This window comes from Balaenoptera acutorostrata, chromosome 20, assembly GCF_949987535.1.
Source record: "Balaenoptera acutorostrata chromosome 20, mBalAcu1.1, whole genome shotgun sequence".
NCBI classification, from domain to species: Eukaryota; Metazoa; Chordata; class Mammalia; order Artiodactyla; family Balaenopteridae; genus Balaenoptera; species Balaenoptera acutorostrata.
In genome coordinates this window covers 11,761,800-11,783,163 of record NC_080083.1, presented here as the reverse complement: position 1 = coordinate 11,783,163, position 21,364 = coordinate 11,761,800, and the positions used below count along the sequence as shown (strand labels likewise).

General features: G+C 62.0%; 2 protein-coding genes across 7 annotated transcripts in view; one reads left to right on the top strand and one right to left on the bottom strand.

Moving 5' to 3' along the window:
• SPNS2 (SPNS lysolipid transporter 2, sphingosine-1-phosphate) overlaps positions 1-4,901 on the top strand; it is a 35,561-nt gene extending 30,660 nt beyond the window's left edge. For 3 of the 5 annotated variants that reach the window (XM_057535947.1, XM_057535943.1, XM_057535946.1), the window contains 5 exons: positions 36-101; positions 1,948-2,046; positions 2,134-2,297; positions 2,701-2,747; positions 3,306-4,901. In XM_057535947.1, coding sequence (XP_057391930.1) covers positions 36-101; positions 1,948-2,046; positions 2,134-2,297; positions 2,701-2,743 — 372 coding nt within the window. In that variant the 3' untranslated portion in view covers positions 2,744-2,747; positions 3,306-4,901. Of the gene's footprint in view, positions 1-35; positions 102-1,947; positions 2,047-2,133; positions 2,298-2,700; positions 2,748-3,237 lie in introns of all 5 variants that reach the window. The other 2 variants (XM_057535942.1, XM_057535945.1) reach the window with 2 other exon arrangements.
• Positions 4,760-21,364, bottom strand: MYBBP1A (MYB binding protein 1a). Of its 2 annotated transcripts, none has more exons than XM_057535941.1 (26): positions 21,126-21,364; positions 20,832-20,930; positions 20,025-20,108; positions 19,861-19,935; positions 19,653-19,760; positions 18,566-18,741; positions 18,238-18,405; positions 18,013-18,130; positions 14,872-15,167; positions 14,180-14,356; positions 13,527-13,652; positions 13,173-13,340; positions 12,983-13,082; positions 11,257-11,353; positions 11,004-11,155; positions 10,555-10,641; positions 10,318-10,476; positions 10,062-10,232; positions 9,808-9,965; positions 8,462-8,714; positions 8,113-8,238; positions 7,957-8,025; positions 7,262-7,375; positions 6,954-7,055; positions 5,954-6,102; positions 4,760-5,778 (listed from the first exon to the last, which is right to left on the bottom strand). In XM_057535941.1, exons 1-26 carry the CDS (start codon positions 21,330-21,332, stop codon positions 5,208-5,210), a joined length of 4,110 nt encoding a protein of 1,369 aa, XP_057391924.1. In that variant the 5' UTR covers positions 21,333-21,364; the 3' UTR covers positions 4,760-5,207. The 2 variants fall into 2 exon arrangements, with proteins under 2 accessions (XP_057391924.1, XP_007177478.3); XM_007177416.3 differs by having other exon boundaries at positions 14,180-14,290.

Here is a 21,364-nt window from a genome sequence, read left to right as displayed (position 1 = left end):
GCCCCCTGATGGTTGCTCTGGTCTCTCCCGGGCAGATCTGCATCTTTGTAGGGGAGACGCTGCTGTTTTCTAACTGGGCCATCACGGCGGACATCCTCATGGTGAGGCAGGCCAAGGTTGCCTCGTGCTGACCGGGGCCTCTCGAGCTCTCGGGGCAGATGGGGAGGGTGGGTGAAGGGGTGGGAGAGCCAGCCGGGCTTGTGAGCAGGGAGAGGGGATCAGAGATTTGGGGGTCTGCATCGGGGCAGGGCCTGGAATCAGAGGGTTGAGCAGGCAGAAGGGCAGGATGTGGGGACTGGGTGCGGAGGGCGATGTCTGGAGGCTCCGGTTTGTGGCCGGGAGCCTGGCAGTGCCAGGCTGGCACCAGAGTGGTGCTGTCTGCCAGCACTCCACCCCCAGGGTCTGAGCTCCCGTGGACTCTGCCCTCCAGCCTCAGCCTGGGCTCCAGGCGCGCCTGCCCGAGTGCCCGTGGCTGGGTCGGGCAGACAGAGGCCGTCTTCACGGGGCCAACAATGGGCTCCAGACCAGGCGGCCAGGGACAAAGGGCCATCTGAGTGGCAGCAGGGGCTTGTGTCCTTGGGCGGGGACGGGAGCAGCCTGGGAGGAAGCAGGAGGGGGCTGCGGCCTCGATAACAAGTGGCAGTCTGGGGCAGGGGTGGTGGAGGGGGTGCTGACATCTGGTCCTGTCCTCAGGGATCCTCCAAGTCAGGGCCGGGAGAGAGTTGGGAGAGTTGGGGTATGCAGGGCACCGGCGGCGGGGAGGGTGGGAGGCGCCAGGGTGGGCCCTGGGGGCAGGGGGAGGAAGGACTCCTCATGGGGCCACCTTCAGGGCACTTGGGTTTGGTGCCAGAATGTGGGTCAGCCTAGGAGATCAGAGTCTGCCTGGGCATCGGGCCCCTGCTAGCTCCCCTCCAGGAAGCCTGCCTGGCCCCACCCGAGCTTCCCTGTGTATGTGCTTCACCTGGGGTGGTCTCCCTCCAACACCGCCCCCCTCACCCAGTCCCTGGCTAAGGGGGTGATGGGCGGGAGGTCTGACTCAGCTCAGTGCCAGGCGGGGGTCACTGCACATGCGGGAGTGAAGGCTGGAGTGAGTTTGCCTGAATCAAGTGCCCTTGGCGGTAGGCAGGACCCCCTCCTCTGCCCCCAGCCCCAGGGGCAGCCCCAGATGCTGACAGGGTTTGGGTCCCAGGGAAATCGTGTCCCATTTTATTAAGTGTCACAGCCAAGTGACTAATTATTCCTGGAAATGGGGCCACGCAATCCAGGTCTCCCCTCCCCCCGAGTAACTGGGTGCCCCGTGGGCACTGGCTGTTCTCACAGACTGTCTACCAAGGCTGGGGCTCGGACTAGATGAGGAAGCTGAGGTCGGGGGCAAGGGGCTGCCCAGGGCGCCCGCTGACATGGCTGCCACCAGCCCCTCTGTCTGACCTTGGCCCGCCCAGCTTTAGAGCTGCAGCCCCTGTGGGTCAGGGCCTGCTTGGTCTGGCGGGGGTTCCGGGGGCCCAGCGGCTCTGGCAGTCCGTGCTGGGGGTAAAAGTGGAGGCTCTTCTAGGCAGGGTCCTGCTTCACCACCATCACCCATCCCAGCCAGCCCAGGCCTTGGCAGGTCCCCAAGGAGGGGAAACTAAGATGGGTCTTTAGCTTGTAGGGAGGTGAGGGCAAGACTGAGGCCAGGGTTCTGGTCCCAGTGTTGCCACGTGCAATCTCTGTGCCCCCGGGCGTCGGTTTCCCTGTGACTGGTGCACTTGGCTCCCCGCCAAGGGCCAAGTGCAGACGCTAAGGCAGCCTGGTCCCAGGAGCCGGGGAGGACCCAGGAGAACAAGTCAAGACACCAGAGCAGGAGTGAGTCTGAGGCCATTGGAGCTTCAGAAGTGTCATGACCCCTGGGATGAGGCCAGGTGGGCACACCTGACTCTGCTGGCCTCTGACCTGCTGCCTCTTGCACAGTATGTGGTCATCCCCACCAGACGGGCCACTGCCGTTGCCCTGCAGAGCTTCACGTCCCACCTGCTGGGGGACGCCGGAAGCCCCTACCTCATCGGCTTTGTGAGTACTGGGGGCGGGGGGCGGGTGGGGTGCAGGCCTTTGGGAGGTGGCCCCGCGCTAACATCCACCCCCTCCCCCATCCCACAGATCTCCGACCTGATCCGCCAGAGCACCAAGGACTCCCCGCTCTGGGAGTTCCTGAGCCTGGGCTACGCCCTCATGCTCTGCCCCTTCGTCGTGGTCCTGGGTGGCATGTTCTTCCTGGCCACCGCGCTCTTCTTCCTCAGCGACCGCGCCAAGGCAGAGCAGCAGTGAGTGGGGGGGTGAGGGTGGGCCTGCTGCCTGCTGGTGCGTCATCTGGCTGACAAGGTCCCCGCCCTCCAGATGCTGCCTCCATCACAAGAGGGAGCCCATGGTGGCCCCGGGGTGGTTGTGGCGGTTCTAGGTGGGTCTTTCTCCGGAATGAATGGTTTTCAGGGTTGGGGCTCCGCCCCTTCTTTTTCCTCTCATTTTCTGACTTCTTTCTCCTCTCCTCTTTACTCTTCTCTCGCTCTCCCCTCTCCCCACTCCTGGGCCCTCCCACCGCCCCGGGGCTGACGAGGTCCCTGCCCAGCACCTCCGGCCCGCCGGCCCCCGCGATGCGATACGCCAGAGCAGGGCCCGGGCCAGGCCCCGCTGACCCGCCACCTTGACCCCCGCCCGTCTCTCCCCCAGGGTGAACCCGCTGGCGATGCCGCCCGCATCTGTGAAAGTCTGAGGCAGTGAGTGTGGGTCGGGGGGCGGGGGGCGAGACTCCTTGCAGAGGGAAGGGGCAGGGTTAGTGGGGGGGGGGGGCACTCAGCTCGCCGTGGCGGGGTGTTCTGGAAGCAGGCGCAGCTCCTGCGTCACCTCCTGCCTGAGAACATCCCAGCCCTGGCCTTGGTCCTCTTTCTCATGAGATGTTGCCCGAATTGACCAGTGGACCCATGGGAGGGAGGCAGCTCCCCCTTCCTTCCTCAGAAGGGCTGGGGGCATAGGTCAGGGTGGGGACTGGCCAGGAACTCCCTGCTCGGTTCTGGATTCTGTCCTCCCGAATCCTCCTAGAGGTGCCAGGGCCGGACTCCTACTTGGACCTTCCTCTGGGCCTGGCCTCTGGGGGCTGCAGCTTCCCGGCAGTACAAAATCCAAGGTCACTGCCCCATGCCTTGGCTCCAGTAGACCCACACCCTTCATGCCACCGGAGCCCAGAGAAAGGCCTGTTTCTCCCCACAGGGAGGATCGTGAAAGAGGGAAGCTCTGGAATGGGCTCCACACCTGACCTCTGACCCCCCCCCCTCCAGGTGCCACTGGGACAACGAAGAACCCTTGCTCCTACCTAGCCTGGGAGGTGTTCCCCGGCGCCCTGGCCCCGTAGGGCTGTCCCGAAGCTTTCCGTGTGACCCACAGCTGGGCGCCCACAGGCTCTGGTCTGGGACTGCCGCGTGGCCATGGCTCCAAGAAGCTGTGTCCTCAACTAACCTGGAAGGCTGTGTGTGCTGGAGCCATACCCTGGGACAGACCCCCAGGCCTGGGTCTGGGGTGCAGGGGCCCTGGGGCCCAGGAAGACAGCCCGCTGTGGGCATGTGGGGAGAGGCTGGCCTGTCCCCGGCTTACATGATCCTGGGGCAGTCTCTGCCCTCCCCAGACTCTGGGGCCCGGGGGCTGGACTTTCCTGCCCAGCTTGCTGGGCAAGGCACCACCTGCAGCTTTGAAGACACGACAACTCCTGGGCTGCACAGAGAAGAGGTGGCCCAAGCCTCAGGGTGGCACTTCCGGCTCTGAGACTCCCTGAAGGGCCTGGTGTGTGAGGACTACACAGCCTGTCAGCTGGGCCTCTGACCTCGTGGACGTTGGACTCAACCTGGCAGAGCCGGGCACCCACGTTGCTAGGCGCTTCCCAGCCTGGCTGGTCGCTCTGGAGGACGTCTGTCTCTGCTGCCTTGGGCTGGCTGTCAGCCCGGGGATCTCCCAGGTGGGGGACCATCCTGACAGGGAGCTGGCATTACCAGGAGTGAAGGCCCTGGTGGCAGCTACACACCACGTGTGCCCCAGGCTTGAGACCTCTGGGGGCTCTCCATGCCTACAGGGCTCCTTGGATCCACCCTAGCACCCCCGCCCTCCAGAAGCCGGGAACTGACTCTGGCCCCCAGGCTGGGCCCTTTCCAGGGGCAGCGCCCAGGGGACAATTCCCAGAATCTGTGGGGCAGCAGCCAGGGCTCCGGCTGTCAGAGGAAGCAGCCCTCCACTGGGCTTCCTGTCCCAGGGACGAGCCTGGTGGAGACTGAGGCGCGTCGGGACAGGCCAGCACCCAGAGCCACCTCCACACACACATCAGCTGCTGCTGCCGTTCACACGCAGCCCAGACTCCCCCCACCCAGAGCCACACAACGGGGTGCAGCCGCCAACTTCTCACCAGACCCCAGCTTCCCGGCGGAGCTTATCACGTCCCCTCTGCTCCATACTCCCTCCCGGCACCGTTGCTGGAATCAAGGTGGTTCTGGTCGAGGTGGCCCCGTGTGGCCAGCAGGAGACCCTAAGAGCCAGCCAGCTTAGTGTGCTCTGCCCACAGTCGACTGGCTGGTGTGGCTTCAATGGGAGAGAAGTTAGTGGAGGAGCCCCTCCCCACCAAGCTCTGGGGCACCCTGGGGGGGCCTAACCAAGGGGTGGGCTTCCCCCAAAGACCAGCCTGGCCTCCATTCCCACCCCGGCCTCAACTGGGGCCCCAGCAATGTTTTCTTGTTGTACAAGAACCAGGTCCAAGTGTTGCTTCCTCTTCCTTCCGGAAGCCAAACTGCTCCTTTATTTTTTAGAGCTGCTGATTGTGAATCTCAGAGTCTTAAAAGAGAAGCCAAATATATTCCTCTTGTAAATGAAGAAATAAAGATATTTAAGTCATGCCCCGGTGGCTCCCGCAGGAAAGCAGCCTGGGGGGTACGAGGCGTGGTCACACTTGTACCCCACCCGCCAGACACCAGAGCCCTGGGCCTGGCCCACACCGCTTGGGGAGCCAAGGTCCCAAGCGTGCTCTGTGCCTGAGAGCAGCGGCAGGGCCCAGCCCAGGGCTGGGGGTGGCTGGGGCGGGACCTCCTGGCAGGCTGGCAGCAGACCCACCACCCCCGGCGCAGAAAGTAGAACCTCAGACGGTGGCTTGTGTATTAAAATCGCGGTGAAAAAATAGGAGTCTCTAGGGCAGACGGGGACACTCACAGCTTTTTCGCCTTCCTCAGCTGCCCCTTCTTCTTGGCCCCGCTCTGAAGGAGGGTGGGGCTCCTGCTGGCCAAAGACAATCTGGCCTTTCTCCTGGGCAGTGCGGACTGCGGCGACTTGCCTGAAACCCCCTTTTGGGGCAGATTCTTCTGACGCTTTTTGGCAGCAGGCTCCTTGGGGGACTCGGGAGACACGGGGGTGGCTCTGCTCACCTGGGACAGCTTCTGAGTTTTCTTCTGCGGCTTTGGGGTCGTGGCGGGGCTGCTGGGGCTCGTGGCAGGGGGGTCTGGGGTCGGACTCTTGGAGGCAGGCATCCCATTCACCTGGGCCTGGGCTGGGGCCTTGCTCTTGCTCTTCCTCTTCCTATTCCTCTTGCCAGTGCTGGGGGTCTGGGCCCCACCGGCGGCTGTGGGCTTGGCCGCCTCCTCCTGCGTGGCGCCCTCAGACTTGCGTTTCTTACGCTTCTTGGTCTCTGGCAAGAACCCCTTTTTCTTCCGCTTCATGCTAATGGGGCTCGGCGTGGCCTTAGGGACTTCCTTGGCATCTTTCTTCTCTGACTTGGGACGCCTGGGAGGAAGTGAGCAAAGGAAAGAAGTATGTGGTGAGGGCAGGGGTGACCTCCGCCTCCGTGGTCCCCAAGCTGCCCAAAGCTCCCACACCGCGGTGCACACATCAGGACGTGTGCAACGTGAGGGTCTTCCCAGCCCCTCCCAAGGTGGGGGCCCCCTCTCCCCGAACGTACTGGACTCCGAGGAACTTCATGGCCTGCCAATAGAGGTCATAGAGGCGGCTGGACCCGGCCGAGTGCGCCCCCTGCTGCAGCCCCTGCTGCAGCCTCGGCTGTTGGCTCTGCAGCACGCCTAGGACGGCGGTCAGGTCCATCGTCAGCTTCTGCAGAGGGGCAGGAAGGCGGTGGCTGCAGTGGTGACACGAGGCGTGGCCTCTCCCCGGCTCCTGGTCCCCATCCTCCCACCCGTGCCCGGTGAGAGCCTCTCTGTGAGCCCACCCCGCTTCTGGACCCTCAGCCAACCCTTCTGCCTGTACATCCCTAGTCTCTCTCGCCTTGCAAGGAAAAGAGCCCCAGGTGCCATGTTCTGCCCACCTCCGGGGGGGCACCATGCCGTGACCTCAGGGTTGCCAATGCCCTTCTTCCTATCTCCCCCTCCCCGTCACGTACTGAATGGGTTGTTTTTGAAACCCACTGGCTTTCAGACCACCCCTCTCCCTCCTGGCTTTTTACTGCCACTCCGAGCGTGGCTTCGCAGGTCCGCCTGCAAGGCCCTGGCCCTGTCTGCTCCCTGCAGCACCCTCTTGGAAGCTTGTCCCGCACTTGGGCTTTGATCAGCGTCTACGCTAAGGACCCCCAAACCTCTCCCTCCGGGCCAGACTGGAGGAACCAGAGACTTGCCCACAGCGGCCCCTTGAGCATCTCACGCTCCACACGCCCGGCCCGCCTCCGAAGGCCCGGAACCCCGGGCTCCCCGCTAACAGCCGGGTCCTCCCGTGGCCGCCAGCCCTCCCAGCCCCTTCTCGGCTTCCTTACTGGAGCAGAGCCGCAGCAACCGGCTCACCCCACCCCGGCCAGGCACAGGTTACGGCACCCTCGCCCCGCACGTGAAGCCCAGAGTCCTGACCCGGGCATCCAGACCCTTCCCCACCTGGCTCCCCCCACCGCCCCCTCCCCTCTGCGCAGACCGCCCGCCCCGCCTGCGAGGCGCCCTCCCTCCCGAGCCCAGGCTCACCTCGTGCTGGATGCTCCTGAAGACCGTGTTCAGCAGCTCCAGGGAGGACAGCTCCTTCTGGTGCCCTGGCTTGGTCTCGGCCTCACCCAGCGTCCGCAGGGTCTGAGGAGAAGGCGGCCAGGCTGAGCCCCTCCGGAGAGCTGCCCAAAGCCTTGCTGTTGCCCCCACGAGGAGATTAGGGCGCCGAGGAGAGAAACGTCTCCTCGGGGGAACCCCCAACCCGCCCCCCCAGGCGCAGGGGCCAGCAACCCTTGGTTCCCAGAGAACCACCGCCAGCGGGCGGGGGAGAGGAGCCCCGTGGCCATTACCTCAGTGACCTTCGCCAGGATCTGGTCCAGCAGCTGCTTCCACTCGGGGTCCTTAAAGCACAGCCTCAGCTCCCGCGTGGGCAGGGTCTTCTGGAGCAGCAGGCAGGCCTGGGCCTGGGGTGGGGGTGGGGGGACTGGGGTCACCAGGAGCCTCGGCACGCCGGGCCAGGGCTGAGGGAGCTGCAGGGGGTCCCCCACGAGCTCCAGGAGCCCGCTGGGCACTTGAATTGGCTGCGCGGGAGGCGCTGTCGCCACAGAAGCTCTGGGCTCGGCCGTCACCTGCTCCTGCCCCTTCTCCTCAGGCAGGTGGGAGAACCGAGGCCTGGGGGGCAGCCAGGGCTGTCAGTCAGCTGGACAGGGTTCCTGGCCCCCTACTCACTCAGTGCGTCCTCCTCCAGTGTCTCCAGCCCCCTCGTCCCACCCCGCCCCCAGGCCTACACCCATCAGCCCGGGGCTTCCTCTGCGCAGGTCAGAGCATGGTCTCTGAGGAGCTGCTGGGTTCGGGCCACACGGGAAGGGCCCCCCACCCCCAGCTGCTCTGGGCCTACAGTGGGGGCGGGGCTGGCCCGGTCGGAGGGGCAGGGCCCACCCTCTGGCCCGCCCAGGGCAGCATTCCTGGGCCTCCCGAAGAGCCAGACAGGAGTCGAGCGGGTAGTTCAGACAGGCCCTCAGCCGGGAGCTGGGAAGCCCCTTACCTGATGGCGGGGCCGCGTGTGGCTTGCCACGTGCTCGACCACGATGGGGAGCAGGCTCTTACAGAGCATCTGCGGAGGGAACGACGGGCTGTGAGGTGGGCTGTGAGGACTGGGCCGAGCCGGGTCCCAAGGGGGCGGCCTGGCACTACAACTCACCGGGTGCCGGGAGAAGAGGCTGAGGAACATGGGAGCTGTGAGCGGGCTGCTGCGCCTGGTCAGGAAGGAGCTCAGCGCCGATGAGTAGAGCGGGGTCACGAGGCTCAAATCCAAGCAGCTGGCAGCCTGCACCACGTGAGAGAGAGCTGGTGTGATGCCAGAGAGGGGGGGCCCTGGCACGGGAGCAGAGCCTGGGCTGCCTTCAGAAGGCTGAAAGCTAGGTCCCGGGGAAGGCACAGACTCAACTTCCCATCTGTGAAATGGGCTGATGGTCCCGCCGCCTCCTGGGACTGGCTCCCATCGGCTTGGACTTTCCAGGCTGAGCCTTCCCGGGCCAGCGCCTGCTCACCTCTGGGCCCTGGGGCTGGGTGCCGGCGTCAGTGCCGGCTTTCTCCTTCTTCTGGGCCTTGCAGGTGGACTTGCCCACAGTGTTGCCCTTCAGGACCCGGAGCAGGTAGAGGGAGGCGTTGAAGTAGTAGAGGGAGACGGAGGAGTCAGCCTGGCGACCGGCCTGCTGCGCCAGCCTCTCCAGCCGGGCGTACAGAGTCTCCACGCGGTCGCCCACGTTGCGGCAGTAATGCCGGGAGCGGCACAGGTGGTGTCTGCGGGGAAAGAGCCGGGGGCGGCCAGAGCTGGTCACGATGTTACCCCCCCCCCCATCCCGACCCACGGCAGGGCCAAGCCCCAGGGTAGGGATGCCGGGTCCCACTTCACAGGCAGGAAACAAACACCTAAAGAAAGGGGTCTGACCAAGGGTGCAGGAGCAGGCCCGGGGCCACGTGCGGATGGGCTCCGAGGAGAAGCCGGAGGGAAACCAGCTCCCTGGGTGAGGCCCCACCACGGGCCGACACCCCGACCTGACCACAGCCCCATCTACACCCGTCTCCCGGGGCATGGTGGCTTCCAGGCTCTTTGTAAGACAAAAACCAGGGTCTGTGCGCTCAGGACCCTGCGGGCCTGGGCAGAGTGGGAGGGAGAACTAGCTGAGAAAGTGTGACCTGGGCCTGCAGGGGGCGTGAGCGGGGGCTGCGCTGTCCACTGCCCCTCCCCCCCCCCCCCCCCCCCCCCCCCCCGCTCTGTGCTGCACACTCGGCACCTCAAGTCCTTAGGCCTCTGTCTCTGTCTCCACCACCTCCTCTGCTCTCTAGAAGGCAGCGAGGGCTCTACCTGCCACGCTGCGCCGACTCTCTTGCTGGGCTCCCTGCTCTAGCGCCGCCCACTCGGCCCGCCTCCTGGCTGCAAATGCCTCCGAGGCCTCCCAATACTGCGAGGGCCGGGCCCGAGGCCTCCCTCGTCTGGCTGCGCCTCACCGGCTCCCGTGTGGACACGCCTTTCTGCCCCGCCTGTGGCCTCTGGACCTGAGGAGCCCCGCAGCTCCCTGCACTGCCTAAACGTCTCCCAGGCGGCCTTCCCTGGCACCTCACGCCTGGGTTAGGTGCGCCTACTGTCTCCCATCCAGCCCCTGCCACAGGCCCAGAATGTCGCCGCTGACGCCCTGCTGGGTTTCCCAGCCGCAGTGACCCCGAGGGCAGGGATGGGACTGGGGGCCCCGTGCTAAGGGCTGCAGAACACACGGGCGGGCCAGAGCTGTGTGAGACTTCCTGAATGATGCGGGCCCCCGGGGATCCTGGCTCCTGCCCTTTCTACCCAGGGAACCCCCAAGGCCCGGCTCCCCGGGGGCCCGCCCGCGCTCACGTGAAGATGCGGGCCGTCTTGCGCAGCAGATCCTGCTCCTGCTTCGTGCTGCTGGTGCGCATGCTGCGCCGGATCACGTGCAGCAGCGGCTCGAGCAGCTCCAGGACCAGGGGGTTCTCGGGCTGCCGGGTCACCAGCACCTCGATCAGGTCCAGGACCTGCAGCCGGGAAGGGTGGGCTCAGCCAGGTGCGGGGACGGGAGCAGAGGGAGACCGGACGGAGGGTGGGGGGCTGGGGCCGCCGGGCGGGCTCACCCTGATCTGGAAGTCCCGCCGGAGTGCCTTCTCCTTCTGTAGCTTGTTCTTCTCGTCCCTCCGGGCCTGGATGCGCAGCTTCTGCTCGGCAAAGAGGCTGGCCAAGCTCTTGTCCAGGGCCATCATGGCCTCATCCCCCAGCTCGTCGTCGTCCCCACCGTCAGCTCCGCCCTGAGGAACAGATGCCCCGTGAGCGGCCCGGCCTCGTGCAGGAGACGCACACGGACGCAGGACCCCCGGCCCGGCCCCTGCTCACCAGCGCCTTCCCCGCCTGCAGCACCGCCATCAGCTGCTCCCGGAAGCCCTGGTCCACGTCCCCGTCCCGATCCTCCTCGTCGCTCTCCTCGTCGTTGCTCTCCTCCTCGCTCTCCGAGTCTTTGGCGCCCTTGCCCTCACCGTCGTCCGAGCTCTTGTCCTGTGGGTGGGCCGCGTGTCACGCCTCTCCACCGCCCACCGCGTGTCCGCCCACCCCCTGTCCCTCGCTGGCAAGTACCTCTGCATCCCCCAGTGGCTGCTGCTCGGAGTCGTCTGTAACCACCACGCTGTCGTCCTCATCCTGGCTCTCCTCGGGGTTCAGCACCTGCCGGGATTCCCAGGCGGCTGACGCATCTGTTGCCCTGGCCCCTTCACCCGCCTCAGACCCCTGGGCCCTCTCGACTGCCTTCCCTGACCATGGCCGTCTGGTCTCAGCGAAAGGTCCCCATTTCAGGGAGGAAGATGGAGCCCAGGAGAGAAAGCCACTCCCCTCCAGTGCCTCCCTGAGAGACCCCATCAGCCCTTGGCAAACCCAGGGTCAGGGTGCACCGCAGGAGAGCCTGAAGGAGGCCCCCGACCACCCTGCAGGTTACAGTCAGGACGGGGTGGCAATGAGGCAGCCCTAGGGCAGCTCAGCGCTTGGAGAGCCCCATCCCGGGACTCATTTCCCCAAAGGCCCCAACTTACATCCAGGATGAGCTGCAGGGCACGTGGAGTCAGGTGGGAGCAGATGTGGCCGAACACACTTCGGGCCACCTGGCGCATGAGGTGGCTGGGCTGGGCCAAGAGGGCCAGCAGGATCTCCACCAGCACCTCCACCCACGGCGGCTCCTGCGGGTCTGCAAGCAGGGAAAGGGCTGAGTCTGGGCAGGGCACCAGCGCCCCATGCTGGGTCCCTATTGCCTGCCCGCCCCCCGCCTCCCCCCGGACGATGACCCACTGGTAGCCTTGGAGCGGGTCCGACGGGGCTTCTCCCCCAGGCTCTTTTTGATGCAGGTCTGGATGTCGCCCAGGAGGTCACAGCTCTCTGTGGGGGACTGTGCAGGACAGGACAGAAATCAGGAGCCAGGCCCCATTCCCAGCCTTTGCTGAGCCAGGAGAGGGGGGTGGCCAAGTGGGAGGAGCTGGCATCCGAGGCCTAGAAGACTCCAGACTGCCCTGGCCAGTCAGCCTCACAATCCAGAGCAGAGCACCCCAGCCAGACCCCAGGGGCAGCCCAAGAGCTGATGACCTTTTACACCTAACACGCAGGCACAGGGTCTGAGAGCCCTCAGAGACCGTGAAGCCCAACCTGCCCACCGATGCCGGAGCGGTGGAGAGGCTGACAAGGCTGGCCTGGTCAGGATCACAGGGCGCCAGCAGGTCCCAGCCTCCTGATTGGCAATTCTAGATTTCTCCTCCCACACCAGGCTCGACATTGCTACAGAGAAAGACCTGAAAATCATCGATCTTAACAAATTTAAGCCCATCTTGTGGGGGAATAAGCCCAGATTCCAGCCACCGACCCGTGAGTTGAAAATAACCTGTGTGACTGTCGGTACCAAAAGGGCAGACTTTCCCCCATAATGCAGCAGGGCAGCGTCAGTGTCTGGGGTAGGGGTGGTGGAGCAAAGGCCAGAACGGGGCCCAGGCCCTGGCCATCTTTGCCTCCAGCTTCCTGGCTGTGGCTGGGTACCTTTTACCCAAGTCAAGCTCGGAGGTCCCAGGGTCTGGGTAGGCCCCTCAGAGGCCCAGTGCCAAGCTTCGGAAGGGGCATCGAGACCGATCGTTACCCACACGGCTCGTGTACGAGCTGGGCTGAGCGCCCAAGACCTGGAAGCAAAAGCCTCAGCCAAGAGGCCAGAAGGGAGTCCCGTCTCCTCAGACTACTCAAGACCTGAGGCAGCCCCACAAGAGCCAGCCCACACAACGCAAGAGGACGTCCTTCAGAGAAACCAGGGTTCAGAGCCGGGAAGAAACCACGAGGGTCAAAAGAACTGCCGGCACTAAACTCCAAACGTGGTCAAAGTTTCTTGGTGGAAAGAATAGAAAAAGAGACAAAGCTGGTTCTAGAGGACCCGTCATGAGGAAGGGTATGAGTGACAACGTGAGGAATACAGTGACAGGGCACAGAACCCCACGTGGGGAGCACCAGACAAAAACACGCTACCCTCAACCCACTACTGTGGATTCTGGGTGTGTGAGAGTCAGACAGAAAAATCAGGACCCCACTTCTCATTGACCACCGACAGACAGAAGAACTGCCCCCATCAGTGACTGGTATGCCCAGAGCCAGACCCCCTCTTCTTCTTTAACATCCATCACCTCTGGTCAGTAAGGCAGTTTTGGGAGGTCCTGTGGGATAGTGGAGTCAGATGCCTATGTCTGAATCCTAGCCAACAGCTGTATGGCCTGGGGTAAGTTACTTTACCTCTCTAAGTCCGTTACCCCGCCTGTCAAAAAGATGTGCATGCCTCAAAACTGTGGGGATCACAAACAAGGGACACTGCGCGGAAAGCTCAGGATGTAGCTGGTGCCCAGTAAGAGGACGGAGTGACTTTGTCTTGGGCTGTAATTCGAGCCGGGAGCAGTCAGCCCAGGAAACCTGCCAACTTCAACACTCCAGAGCCTCTGCTGGCCACCGCAGACCCCAGGCCTGTAACCCCTTCCCTTCCAGGCCTCCATACCTTGAAGAGGTGTATGCCCACCAGGAGTAGCAGGTGCTGGAAGGCAGCGGCCTTGGCCTCTGAGGACTGGGCCTCCAGTTCTTTCAGAGTCTTCAGCGTCCTGGGTGAGACGGGCACGCCCTCAGGCACTGTGGCCAGCGTCAGTACCCCAGAGTGTCCCGCCCATGCTGTGGCAACTGCGCCCTCTCACCGGTCCCAGGCCTGGCGCTGCTGCGTGGTGAAGGCCACCAGGGGAACCACGTTGCGGCTGTGGCTCAACAGCAGGTCTGCGAACTGCACCAGGTGGTAGGTCCAGGGCTGCCCGTCCTGCGTCTGCCCCGGCGCCTGCCGGAACTGCGTGCTGAGAGTCTGCAGCAGGCTGGTAGTGGCGGGGTCAGGGTCACAGGCTGGGCTGGTGAACAAGGCCACCCCCTTCATCCCCCACACTCTGACCCACTGGAACTCACTGGGCTGCAGCTTTGAACTGGAGGGAGCAGCACCCCGAGGCCACCTTCCTGCCCGCCCGCCCAACCCTCGGACCTCTCCCAGGCTGCCCAGCGCCCACCTGAAGAAGGCACTGCCCACCACCTCCCGGGTCCGGCTGTCCAGGGGGTGAGAGAAGTGCTGCTCGGTCTCAGGGATCTGGGACGTGGGCTTCTTTGTCTCGAAGAATGAGTGGAAAAAACAAAACCTGGGGAGGGAGGGTGGGAGAATAACCCGTGTTACCCTCAGTCAGGGCCACCATTCTGACCAGCCCACCCTCGGGCCCGCACCGAGGGCCTGGTGCCAGGTGGCGACGATGAGAGAGCGGACATTTCTCAGGTCTGGATGCCCAGCAGAACAGAGCCCAGCCCGAACTGGGGAGAGGACCAGCATCCCTCCCTCAGAACCAAGATGTGAGGCTGTGTGGCCTCGGCCAGGGCACCACCGCTTCTGCCTCTCTTGGGGCTGCAGGGAGGGCGGGAGGGGCACCTGGCAGACGCAGAGGCGAGGCCCCCCCGACGCTGCCGACGTGCAAAGGCGTCTGGAGCCAGCCCAAGCCTCTGAGGTACCCCCTTCCGAGGGTTCCCAAGGAATTCCCTTAAATCTCCTCCTGCCTAAGGGGCAGGGATGACTTGACCCCCAGGCTCCTGGCTCCAGGGGGACCCAAACTAGGATCAGACAAGAGGCCGCTGCCCCCGTGGGCAGTTGGGGTCCAAGCACATCTCATGACGATACCTGGCCACCTCCTCAATCAAGGCCTCCTCCTTCTCCGCGTGCAAGTTGTCCACGAGGCTGACCAGGCGGAGAATGATCCACTTCCGTAGCCGGAACACGGCTCGCTCAGGCCTGGGGGCAGGAGGCAAGTCCGGAAGCCGTTTAGAGACGGCGAAAACGGTGCCCCCTTGCCCCGTCCTGGAGATAGGAAAACCAATCAAGATCCCCCAACGCCCTTATCACCAGCACGGGGCCACGTGTGAGAAAACCGAGGCCTTTAAGAGCGAAGGCTCGGGGGCTTCCCTGGCGGTGCAGTGGTTAAGAATCCGCCTGCCAATGCAGGGGACACGGGTTCGATCTCTGGTCCGGGAAGATCCCACATGCTGCAGAGCAACCAAGCCCGTGCGCCACAACTACTGAAGCCCGCATGCCTAGAGCCTGTGCTCCACAAAAAGAGAAGCCACCGCAATGAGAAGCCTGCGCACATCAATGAAAAGTAGCCCCTGCTCGCCGCAACTAGAGAAAGCCCATGCGCAGCAACGAAGACCCAACGCAGCCAAAAATAAGTAAGTAAATTTATATATATATATATTAAAAAAAGAGCAAAGGCTCGGCTCTTCCCCACCTCTCCCTTCTTGGGGAACCACGGTACCATGTGAGGGAGGGTCCAGGCCTTTGAGACCAGCAGGCCCCTCCCCACGAGGCCCACTCACCCGTGGAACAAAGTGTCCTGGGCTTTCTTCTGGTTGTTGGTGCTGAAGTCCACCAAGGAGTCCAGGTTGGGCTGGAGAAACATGTCCCGCAGCCAGGCCACGTAGCCCTTGAGGGCGGGGGGACTCAGGAACTGCATGACCCGCCAGAAGGTAGGCACGACGGGGAGGCCCTGGTTGGTGACGGATGTGAAGCCCACCACCAGGGCCAACTGCCGCTCGGGGTCATCCTGGCAGCCTTTCAGGAAGGCCCCCACGTACTCGTTCATCTCCGGAGCAAACTTGAACTGGCTCGGGAGCTGCGAGAGTTGGGCACAGCACCGGGGTCACCAGCCAGGAGGGATCCAACAGCGCCCCAGCTTCTTCCACAACAGGCTATACTGAGGCCCAGGAAGCACCCTCCCTTGTACCTGCTGGGTTGCCCAGGCGCCCCAGAGTTTAATCTTTGCAACAACCCTTTGCCCTGGGCCCCTCTAACTGTTCTGCACATGAAGGAAACGAGGCACAAAAAAGCTTGCAAGTAACTTCTGAGGGTCACAGGGCTCCAAGTGGTGCAGCTGGGATCTGGCTCCAGTCAGTCTGGTCCCCCAGTCCGTGCTCTTAACCACCGCTCTGTACTTTCTGAGCCTGCCCTTCGCCCAGAAGAGGGGAACAGCAGCTCTCCAAAGCTGGTTGTAAAGATGAAATGAGCTAGTGACGACCCCAGCAGCACTTCCTGTGAACAGGGCGCTGCTTTAAGCGCCTGTGGACGCTAGCCTGGTTACCCTCACGAGGACTCTGAGGAAGGTCCTGCTCCTCTTATCTCACGGACAAGCAGAAGCGGGCACAGAGAAAGGAAGCAAGCTGCGGAAGGTCACACAGCTAGCTGCGGTGGGGTCAGGACGGGAACCTGGCAGCCCCAGGTCCGGGATTCCGTGCTCTTAACCACCAGTTGATTCTCCTGTGGAGCACTTAGCTTAGTGTGGGGTGCACAGACTGCTCAAAACAGCATCGGTGATGATGTCTGTTCTCACTGTAACACTAGCTGGGGGTGGGGGAGGTCTGGATAGACTGCTGGCGGGGTATATAGATATAGAGGCGGGGGGAGGGGTATATAGAGGCGGCAGGGAAGGGTATATAGATACAGAGGCGGCAGGGAGGGGTAGATATAGAGGCGGGGGAGAGGGGTATATAGATATAGAGGCAGGAGGAGGGGTATATAGATATAGAGGCAGGGGAGGGGCATATAGATAGAGGCGGGGGGAGGGGTATATAGATATAGAGGCAGGGGTATATAGATATAGAAGCGGGTGGAAGGGTATATAGATATAGAGGCGGGGGAGGGGTATATAGATATAGAGGCAGGGGAAGGGGTATATAGATATAGAGGCGGGGGAGGGGTATATAGATATAGAGGCGGGGGGAGGGGTATATAGATATAGAGGCAGCAGGGAGGGGTATATACATATAGAGGCAGGGGGAGGAGTATATAGATATAGAGGCGGGGGAGGGGTATATAGATATAGAGGCAGGGGAAGGGGTATATAGATATAGAGGCGGGGGAGGGGTATATAGATATAGAGGCAGGGGGAGGAGTATATAGATATAGAGGCGGGGGGAGGGGTATATAGATATAGAGGCGGGGGGAGGGGTATATAGATATAGAGGCGGGGGGAGGGGTATATAGATATAGAGGCGGGGGGAGGGGTATATAGATATAGAGGCGGGGGAGGGGTATATAGATATAGAGGCAGGGGAAGGGGTATATAGATATAGAGGCAGGGGGAGGAGTATATAGATATAGAGGCGGGGGGGAGGGGTATATAGATATAGAGGTGGGGGGAGGGGTATATAGATATAGAGGCAGGGGGAGGAGTATATAGATATAGAGGCGGGGGGAGGGGTATATAGATATAGAGGCGGGGGGAGGGGTATATAGATATAGAGGCAGGGGGAGGGGTATATAGATATAGAGGCAGGGGTATATAGATATAGAAGCAGAGGGAAGGGTATATAGATATAGAGGCGGGGGGAGGGGTATATAGATATAGCGGCAGGGGAAGGGGTATATAGATATAGAGGTGGGGGGAGGGGTATATAGATATAGAGGTGAGGGAGGGGTATATAGATATAGAGGCAGCAGGGAGGGGTATATACATATAGAGGCAGGGGGAGGGGTATATAGATATAGAGGCAGGGAGAGGGGTATATAGATATAGAGGCAGGGGGAGGGGTATATAGATAGAGGCGGGGGGAGGGGTATATATATATAGAGGCAGGGGGAGGGGTATATAGATATAAGAGGCAGGAGGAGGGGTATATAGATATAGAGGCGGGGGAGGGGTATATAGATAGAGGCAGGGGGAGGGGTACATAGATAGAGGCAGGGGTATATAGATATAGAGGCGGGGGAGGGGTATATAGATATAGAGGCGGGGGAGGGGTATATAGATAGAGGCAGGGGGAGGGGTACATAGATAGAGGCAGGGGTATATAGATATAGAAGCAGGGGGAGGGGTATATAGATATAGAGGCGGGGGAGGGGTATATAGATAGAGGCAGGGGGAGGGGTACATAGATAGAGGCAGGGGTATATAGATATAGAGGCGGGGGAGGGGTATATAGATATAGAGGCGGGGGAGGGGTATATATAGAGGTGAGGGAGGGGTATATAGCTATAGAGGCAGCAGGGAGGGGTATATACATATAGAGGTGGGGGAGGGGTATATAGATATAGAGGTGGGGGGAGGGGTATATAGATATAGAGGCGGGGGAGGGGTATATAGATATAGAGGCGGGGGAGGGGTATATAGATATAGAGGCGGGGGGAGGGGTATATAGATATAGAGGCAGGGGGAGGGGTATATAGATATAGAGGCGGGGGGAGGGGTATATAGATATAGAGGTGGGGGGGAGGGGTATGTGGGTCGGCCCTCACGTAGCTCACTTTAGACAGAGAGAAGGGACAACCGGGTCCCAGGCCCCTCCCAATAGCAGCTGTGCTTGCCCATCCCAGGCAGGACCACTGACACGGAGAGCAGGAGAGCGGCCCTCTCTTCCGGAAGCCAGCTGACCCCTGCGGCGCCTCCCCCCCCTTCTTGGCAGGAAGCAGCCCAGTCGCCTGGCCCTTTCTGGCAGGGCTGGGCCACAGGGGGCAGCACCCACCTTAGCAGTGACCATGTGCTCCCCGTAATGGCGGATCAGGTCCCCCTGCATCACCAGCTGCAGCTGCTCCTTGGACAGCAGGGGCAGGGCCGCGCCCAGCAGGCGGAAACACAGGTAGCTAAGGGGGCGCAGGACAGAGCCTGGTCAGAGCCCTCGGACCCCTGGGCCCCTCCCTGCTCAACAAACCGGGGAGAGGGGATGGAGAGAGGTCAAGCACTCACGCACCTGGCCGGCCAGAACTGCTTCTTCAGGAGCCCTTGTTCCACAACTTCCTTCCAGAACCGTGGGAAGCTGTCCTCCTGGAGCGCCAGGCGGAGCAGGTCCAAAGCCACGGCAGGCAGCTTGCGTTCCTTCTTCACAGAGGTGGCCGCCATCTTCAGCACAGTCACCAGCCTGCAGAGGAAGGCGGAGGGGACTCAGGGGGCACTCCCTGAACAGACAGGGCCAGGCGCCTGGGGCCACCTGGACACCCGACCCCAGGCCATGGCGCAAACCCGTGGATGGAAGGGCAGCCCCGAGGCCCAGAGAGCCCACCTCCCCGCCCCCCTCACACCTGGGGATGCTCTCATCTGAGAACAGGTTGACGGGTCCCATCAGCTTCTCCAGCTTCGTGGGCACCTTCTGCTGGGCCAAGAGGAAGAGCTCCAGGTGCTCAGGGGAACCAAGTACTGAACTCAAGTCGGGCTTGAGGACTTTCGGCAGGACCTCCTGCAACATGGCCTCTGGGACCTGGCGTGGGGACATGGGTTGAGGGAGGGGGGCCCCCACATGGCACCCTTTGTCTCTCCCCACAGGGTGAGTCCTTTGGGCCCTGTTCCACCTGCCAGGCTCCCGTGAGGCCCCTGTCACAGTGCCAGCCCAAGAAGGGACAGCCACAATCCACCTTGCCAGGCATCAGAATCAGAGGGTAGAGTCCTTAGAAAGCTCAAATTCCCAAGTCCCTGAAGCTGGGTTTTAAACAAGCACCCCACTGATGCTAATTGGCCCTGGACCACCCTTTTATTAATTATTCCTCTCTTGGGTTTTGCAGAACTAGCCCATTTCTTATACAAGGTGCCCCACGTGAAGGTCCTTCTGGCTCTGTGGCCAGGGCAGTGCAGAAAGCCTTGGCCTGGGATGTACCAGTCCCTGCCTTTTCCTCAGCAGCAAAGGATTCTAGGTACTAACCCACCTCCATTTCCCACATAGGGCAGTGGGGACCCCTGAGGGGCCAGCTCTGCCCAAAACAACAATGGCAAACATGTTTAACCCACCGGGCACATGCCAGGCACTGTTCTACAACGGCACTATCCAATATGGCAGCCACTGGCCACATGTGGGCACCGAGCACTTAGAATGTACTAATCTGAATGGAAATATGCCGTGAGTGTACAATACACTGGATTCTGGAAACTTAAAAGAATGTAAACTACCTCTACAGTTTTTTTGTACCGACTGTACATTAATACTTTAAGACATGGTAACATGTTTTATTTAGTCTAATAAACCATCCCTATTTCTTTCTCACTTTTTAAAATGTAGTTACTACAAAATGTCAAGTGCCACACACGTTTCCGCGCGACAGTGCTGCGTTTCCATGAGTAAACTCGCGCCTTCTCCGTATTCTTCTACAACAGGCAGCGTTACCCCAGGCCCCGTACCTGCGAGAGGATGTCCACCAGGGCCTTCTGGGGCTGCTCTTGCAAGTGGCTGTAGTGCTGGCCCAGGACTTGCAGCAGCTTCACCGACTGCATCAGTGCCTCTGAGTCCTGGTACCCCCAGAGGCAGAGAGGGTGTGAGCAGGGCATGCCACTCTCCCCCCACCACTCCAAGCCAGTCCACATACCCCAAAACCCCCAAAGCTCTTACCTTCACCAGCCTGCCTGACTGAAAGAGGGCTAGCACCCCAAACAGGTTTCCAAAGAGGGCAGGTCTCACCATCCCCTAGAAAAGGATTCCAGGCACTGGTGAGAAGGACCCGAGCATTCCCCAACCCCGGGACTGCTGACCTCCCCGGGGCCACTAACTCTCACCTTCTTAACCTTCTGCAGGTCATATTTCTCTTGTATCTGCTGCAGGATGCTGCACAAGGGGATGTCTTCAAAAGACTGTAACAGCTGCCAAGAGGAAAGGAGGGGTTCAGGGGGAGTGGCCCAGCCACATCCCAAAGGCCTCCATCTCCTCCCACTTCTCCCTTCAACTTCTGCCCAGAGGCCTTGGACCCCCGCTCCCACCCCAAGGATGCCTCCGAAACTGCCTACCCGCCTCTGAGCAGTGCTGATGATAGAACACAGCTGTGAATGGAACTGAATCTTGCCTCCCTACCCCATGCCCAGCTGGGGTTCAGAAAGTACCTCCTTAGGCCGCGAGATTGCTTGACTGCGATTCCCAAACACTCTGTGCCCACAGCCTGCTCTGAGTTCCCCCCAGGCGGATCCTCACGGACCAGGTCTCTACAGCCCTTCCATTTGTTCAGACTCCTTAGAGATAGCCTATAATTAGCTGAGTGCCCCTTGGGAGAAGAGGGCCCTAAACCCTCCAGAGGTAACAGAACCCACGCCAAAGCTTACTGCCCCCAGTAAATGTACCTCAGAGGCTGGTCAACCCATGTACCCAAAAGCGAATTCAACTTTCCACTGCACCTGCGTGGGCTTCTCCGCACACAGGCCGTGCTCATGCAGTTTTCTCCGCGTCCACGTGGGGACACCTCCCATCAACTCGGATGCCACCCCACCAACTTCTCAGCTGCCGCTTCTCCTGCAGCTGGGACATCTGCCCTTCTCACTCCCCCACCGTTTTGACCACCAAGGCTGGACCCCTTCCAGGAACCACCACCTCACCTGCGCCAGGGCCAGACTGTAGCAGGGCCGGGCTGTTTCTCGTCCGACCCCGAGCCCAGTGATTAGGCGCTTCAGGGCGTACTTCAGCTCGGATGATCCCTGAGGAACCAAGCACATCCCCAGGTGGGCCAGTGAAAAGAACCGTCCGGCAGCCGCTCATCCCCGCTCCTCGGCGCGCGCTCACCTGGGCCTCCACGTTCGCGACCACATGACCCCGGGCCCAACTCCTGGGGCCCGCCGCTCCATCTTTGCCGGGATCTATGCAGCCCCCTGCCCCAGGTCCCGCCACCATACCTCTGGCCTTGCGCGCAGACACTCCAGCAGCTTCTCCGTGGCCTCAAGCCGCGTCTCCTGCTGCGGCTTCGCAATGTCCCAGAAGAAATCCAAAAACTCGCGGCTGTGCTTGAGAAGGCCATGACGGTCGGCAGGCCGGGCGCCACTCTTCGGGGCCTCTCCCGGAGCCGGAGGCTCAGCGACGTCCATACTCTCCCTCTCCGCCATGCTTGTCGAACACGTGGGCTCTGAAGACTGCC

What these genes read in the sequence shown, in the direction of transcription:
- MYBBP1A (XM_057535941.1), bottom strand. Translation starts at nt 21,332, where the DNA reads ATGGCGGAGAGGGAGAGTATGGACGTCGCTGAGCCTCCGGCTCCGGGA. An exon ending in TTGATTGAGGAGGTGGCCAG is followed by an intron (nt 13,653 to 14,179) that starts GTATCGTCATGA and finishes CTCCCTCCCCAG; the next exon opens with GTTTTGTTTTTTCCACTCAT. An exon ending in GCCTCTTCTCCCGGCACCCG is followed by an intron (nt 8,026 to 8,112) that starts GTGAGTTGTAGT and finishes TTCCCTCCGCAG; the next exon opens with ATGCTCTGTAAGAGCCTGCT.